Raw genomic sequence first — 5,965 nt, forward strand, 5'->3', positions numbered from 1 at the left:
CTACTTTGAGCCTAAGGACTGTTGCCTGTTTTAGTGCTCCTCAGAGTAGACCCATTGGATTTGATGTACATGGCAAACTTTGGTCCATTCACTTCAGTAGGTTTGCTCTGTGCAGAATTGCAAATGGTGGGTAAAAGGAGAACGTGCCTCAGCCTCTCCTCACTGAAGGGTTTCTTCCTCTTTGGGCCTCTTTAGCTGCTCCGCTGCCGTCTGGAGGTCTGTCCCTATGAGGATACACTGGAGTGGCTCCTCAACTGGCTGGAACATGACTATCTGCAAGTCCGGAAGCTCAGCATCAGAGGGATATCCCTGCTTCTGGACTCTGGCATGGCAAGTGATGCTCAGAGGGAGGGAGGGAGGGAGGGAGGGAGGGAGGGGGGTGCAGATCTCGATTCTAATCATGGCCCAGCACTCTTTTGCTGGCACAATACTGAAGAGCCTGTGCTAAAAGGCGTGAGGCATTTCAGACCTTTGAAAAGATTCTGTTTTGTTTAGGATCCTAAGCATCTGCGAGTCTTGCTGCTGGTTTCCCTCCATGATGCAAAAGCCGATGTCCTCCCAGAGTTGATAGAGCTGCTAGACCAAGCCAACTTCTACAGGAAGCTGAAAGGGAAAGGGCTGAAGATGCTGTTGGCAACTTACTGCGGTCTGGCTGCCCATGTGAGTATGAGGAAAAACATGACATCACACATGGTGGAGAAGGAATGCTTTGGAAGAGGAAAGGTGGGGTTTAGACTGGCATGCAGCGGAGATGTTCTGGCTTCAGGAGGCTGTTCTCTTGGAAGCCTGCCTGGAAAACACAGGGGGAGAGTCACTCTGCCCCCAGTCTCCCCCAGGAGGAGGATAGGGGGCTGAGCAGCCTCAAAACACCCCAGTGGGCAGGAGAAAGGAAACTGCTCTGATGAGAAACACAGTCTCTGATGTTTTCTGCCTACAGGAGGAAGCCTCCATCCGGGCATCAGCCATCCAACATCTGGGCGTGCTTCGAGGCCGGGTGAGAGACCAAAGGCCTCCCATAACATCAACAGAAGAAGAAGCCATTAACGAACTGGTTGTGGTCCTCATTCACCTCGAAGACAAGGACGAAGTGGCCAAGGTGAGGGCCAAAGAGGTGGACTTATGCAGTAGGAGGGAGGGATTGTTCTCAGGAGCTTCCAAGACTATGTACTGCAATTTGTAACCCTCTTCTCTTCTTGTGTTGCAGGCCGCAAGGAGGGCTCTTTCCCATCTAGCCCCAGAAGTCAAGTGGTGGGCTCGTCCCAACAAATTTAGCCTCCACTTTGCTCTCCACCAGGCTGCCAAGCATCTGGTAAGTTCCCTCTGCTTCATTGGCAGCTTTGCCCAGGGATGTCTCTGGGAGTGCAAGGCTCTTCTGCTATGCTCTCAAGCCTCTCTGATGCCACTTCTCCTTTGTCTTTGCCGACAGAGCAAAACCTTCAGCAAGGACATCCTTCAGAGTGTTGCCTTGTCATGGACGAAGCTGTCTGCCAACAGGCTGCCAGCAGTCTCCAGGGTGGCAGCTCTGCTTCTGGGTAAGTCAAGCAACGTCCTTCCCTGGTAGGGATGGACAGAAACGTCTTGGTAACGATGGCAGGGAGGCTGGGCATGTCCCCAGGCCACCTGCTAGGTAGACCTCCATCTGTGCCCAGATCTTGCTCTGAGTGCTCCGTGAGCGTGGAGGCCTCTAGACGCAGCAGAGCATACCTGTCCTCCTGCCAAGCTGCCTCTGTCTCTGCTTGCTTTGCACCGAGATGACGTCCCTTTTCTTGCCCCCCCCCTCTAGGTCATCTGGCTTTCCGGGATGCCAGTTTCATCCACGATCAAGACATGGCATCCTATGGAACATGTGAGTGAGACGTACGGAGGGCAGGGAGGGGTGCTTCTGCTGAGAAAGGTCTTCAGGGGAAGGCAAATTCTCAGATGTATGTTCAGACAGAGGTGTCACAAGATGCACATGCAAAGAGAATTGGAATGTGACTTCACTGCTCTCTGCCACACACAAACACACCTGAAGGCTGCTTTCATATTGTTGATGGATGGCTCTTTTCCTGTGTATCTCCACCTTGCTCAACCTTTCTCCCTTGCCATTCAGGGCTGGAAGAGATGCAGCAGCACGAGGAAGAAGGGCTCAGGCGGACAGGGAGGAGCTGCCTGAACATCATGCAGCGGGCCTATAGACATCGGATGGAAGGCAGGGTCCAGCGCTGTTTGAGGAGGCTGCTCCACTGTGTTCTCAGGGAACCTTACCCACAGGACTTCCTGAGCTGCATGCCAGGTGAGTGAGGCATCTGGGGGGCTAGTGGGACATCTGATGGGCTGTTTGGATGGGACGTTTCTCAATGAGCCCCTTTCTCCTCCTGACAGAACATCCGGAGTAGCGCCAAGGCAATGTGGACACCTGTGCATGCCAGGTGAGTGAGGCATCTGGTGGGCTGTTTGGATGGGACGTTTCTGGTTGGATCATACCTTCCCGCTGTGTTTGGTTGGATCATACCTTCCCGCTCCCATTTAATCTGAATTATCCTTATCATTCTTTCTTTGTCGTTTATCATCAGTTTATATAACATCCCTGCTATCCCTTTCTCCGTCATTTGTCTTTTGTTCAGCACCATATCTATTTTCATTTCTGTCCTCATTGTTTCCTCTGCTCTTTCCGTTTTTATTAAATCATAAAGTCCTTGCACTTTCAGCCAATATTGTTTTCCTAATTTTTCTAAAAAAACTTTTTTTTGTAATTAAATTCCCCTCTTCATCAAACATATATTTTAATTTTTTTGGCCTTGCTATGGACCTTAGGTTGGTCGCCCTGGTTGGCTGGGGGGCCTGGTAGGAGTTTTTCCATTTGGCACTAGGCTAATTGGTTTTTTCGCCTACCTCGTAGCAATCGTCACAACTTTTTCTTTGGTATTGGTGGGTAGGTTAGGCATTGGATTCATGTGTTGCGGTGTGTGGAAGTGCTAGGTGTGGCCATCGCCTATGCCTTCAATTTTTAGGGGTATTCCGTTAAAGGAATCTGGGGGTCGTGTATTCCGTCCGATGCCTGCTTGGCGGGAGGCCTTGGCACGACCCCCGGTGACAGCAGGGGGGAGCCTATAGTTGGATTAGCATCAACAGGTGATGAACCCCTGGTGAATAACCCACTTGTTTTGATCCAATGCCTAAGCCAATACCTTTTCAATTGCTGTAGCTAATAAAGTTGTGGCCTTTTCTAGCCCATTAACCTTATATCACGTGTCCTTGTGTCTTTATTTCACTTCGCCTGGGTCGGGTCCTCGGACCACAAATGTATTTATTAAAACAATAAATATAATAAAACAATATTAAAAAATAAAAAATGAACACCCCAGAGGACAGGATCACACTTCAAAACGACCTTGACAGATTAGAGAACTGGGCCAAAACAAACAAGATGAATTTTAACAGGGAGAAATGTAAAGTATTGCACTTGGGCAAAAAAAATGAGAGGCACAAATACAAGATGGGTGACACCTGGCTTGAGAGCAGTACATGTGAAAAGGATCTAGGAGTCTTGGTTGACCACAAACTTGACATGAGCCAACAGTGTGACGCGGCAGCTAAAAAAGCCAATGCAATTCTGGGCTGCATCAATAGGAGTATAGCATCTAGATCAAGGGAAGTAATAGTGCCACTGTATTCTGCTCTGGTCAGACCACACCTGGAGTACTGTGTCCAGTTCTGGGCACCACAATTCAAGAAGGACACTGACAAACTGGAACGTGTCCAGAGGAGGGCAACCAAAATGGTCAAAGGCCTGGAAACGATGCCTTATGAGGAACGGCTAAGGGAGCTGGGCATGTTTAGCCTGGAGAAGAGGAGGTTAAGGGGTGATATGATAGCCATGTTCAAATATATAAAAGGATGTCACATAGAGGAGGGAGAAAGGTTGTTTTCTGCTGCTCCGGAGAAGCGGACACGGAGCAATGGATCCAAACTACAAGAAAGAAGATTCCACCTAAACATTAGGAAGAACTTCCTGACAGTAAGAGCTGTTCGACAGTGGAATTTGCTGCCAAGGAGTGTGGTGGAGTCTCCTACTTTGGAGGTCTTTAAGCAGAGGCTTCACAACCATATGTCAGGAGTGCTCTGATGGTGTTTCCTGCTTGGCAGGGGGTTGGACTCGATGGCCCTTGTGGTCTCTTCCAACTCTATGATTCTATGATTCTATGATTCTAATGTATTTATTAAAACACATTTCTTATAGGATGGCCTATGTATCTTCCCTTAACAAATCCATATTGATCTTCCTTAATTATTTTAGGTAGTACCTTTTCCAGTCGCCTTGCTAGGATCTTTGTAAATATCTTATAGTCTTGATTTAGTAGGCTAATTGGTCTGTATGACCCCACCGCTGTAGGGTCCTTTTGTGGTTTTTCAATCACTACTATTTCCGCTAGTTTCCAAGTGTCTGGGGCTTTCCCCCCTTCTAAGATATTATTAAATACTTTTTTCAGTTCTGAGCCCAGGATATCAATTGTCTCTTTATAAAAGTCTGCCGTAATTCCATCTAATCCTGAGGATTTCTTACTTTTAAATGATTTAACTACATTCTCTATTTCTTCCAGAGAAATTTCCTCCTTCAGTCTTAATCTATCACTTTCTTCGATTTTAAACCCTAAACTTTCTCTACTTATATTTTTATTTTCTTCTTTATATAAATATTGATAGAATTCTGCAAATTCTTTCCTTATTTCTCTAGAGCTTTGTGTAAGTATTTTCCTTCTGGTCTTAATGGCCTTCACTCTTGGTTTATCCCTTCTTTTCTTTAAATAGTTTGCCAGTCTCTTATATGATCCTACTGAGGTTCTCTGAAAATCATTTTTGATCATATTATCTCTCTTCCACACCGCAACTATATCAAGCTCATCCAATTCCTGATTTAACTTTCTTAACTACTCCTGTCTCCTCTTTAGAAATTTAACCTGTTGCTGTTGTTGCAAGATTTCAATCTCTTTAATTTTTTTCCTGTCTCCCCGAGTACCAATCCTTCTTAATCGCAATCTCTTTCAGTATACAATGTCCTCTTATAACAGCTTTGAAAGCGTCCCATACTACTGGGATCTTGGCTGAACCATTGTTTTCTTTAAAATACCAACCTATTTGTTTTCTAATATATTTCCTGTCAATCTCTTTTGTCATTATTAGGTTTTTGTAGCACCATCTCCTACTTTGTCCATCCTCTTCCAGTCCCATCTCCACAAATAGTGAAGCATGGTCTGAAATCCATATTCCCATAGTCTTTGCCGTTCTAACACTGATTCCATTCCCTTCTTTAATTAGCACGTAGTCAATATAAGAGAAAGTCTTATGTCTGTTGGAGAAGAAGGTAGGTTTGGTACTGGGGTTTCCCCTCTCAAAAACATCCTTTAATCCCCATTTAGATAATCTGAAAGTACTAGCGTTCTTTATATTCCCATTAAAGTCTGCTGTAACGATAACTTCCCCTTCAGCATAAAGCTGCAGTCTATTCAACGTTTTCTTTTCAAATTTTTTCTGTCTTGTGTTAGGCCTGTATATATTCGCTATTATAAAATTTTTTGTGACACTTTAATTTTTAAGAATATAAATCTACCATCATTATCCTTTTTCGGGCTCAGAACCTCCGGCCTAAGATTTGCATTACATAGTATAGCGACCCCTCTAGCCTTGTTTGTCGCTTTCGATTCTGCTATTAGGTCCCATTGCTAAGAGCGTGACAAAGGTCTATTGTTTGCTTTGGGTCTATGAGTCTCCTGAAGGCATAGTATATCATCCACTTTCATTTTCTTTGCCAGTGTCAGTACCCTGTAGCGTTTGGTGTTTGAGGCTGGTCCGTTAGCATTTAAAGATAAAACCTTTAAAGATCTATCCATTATCCGAGCTACTGTTTATTTTTTGAATCCCTCTGTGTACATATATATTATATTTTCAATGCTGGCCCATTCAACCCCTCTCTCCCTTCCCCCCT

General features: G+C 45.4%; 1 protein-coding gene across 1 annotated transcript; it reads left to right on the forward strand.

The window, feature by feature from the left end:
• Nucleotides 1-521: 521 nt before the first annotated feature.
• Nucleotides 522-2,399, forward strand: LOC309537560 (uncharacterized protein). The gene is made up of 7 exons (XM_082232460.1): nucleotides 522-660; nucleotides 938-1,096; nucleotides 1,205-1,309; nucleotides 1,427-1,532; nucleotides 1,784-1,846; nucleotides 2,093-2,275; nucleotides 2,365-2,399. Exons 1-7 carry the CDS (start codon nucleotides 625-627, stop codon nucleotides 2,376-2,378), a joined length of 666 nt encoding a protein of 221 aa, XP_082088586.1. The 5' UTR covers nucleotides 522-624; the 3' UTR covers nucleotides 2,379-2,399.
• The last annotated feature ends 3,566 nt before the right edge of the window (nucleotides 2,400-5,965 follow it).

Source organism: Podarcis vaucheri (assembly GCF_965113315.1).
Source record: "Podarcis vaucheri genome assembly, chromosome: 7".
Taxonomy (NCBI): domain Eukaryota; kingdom Metazoa; phylum Chordata; class Lepidosauria; order Squamata; family Lacertidae; genus Podarcis; species Podarcis vaucheri.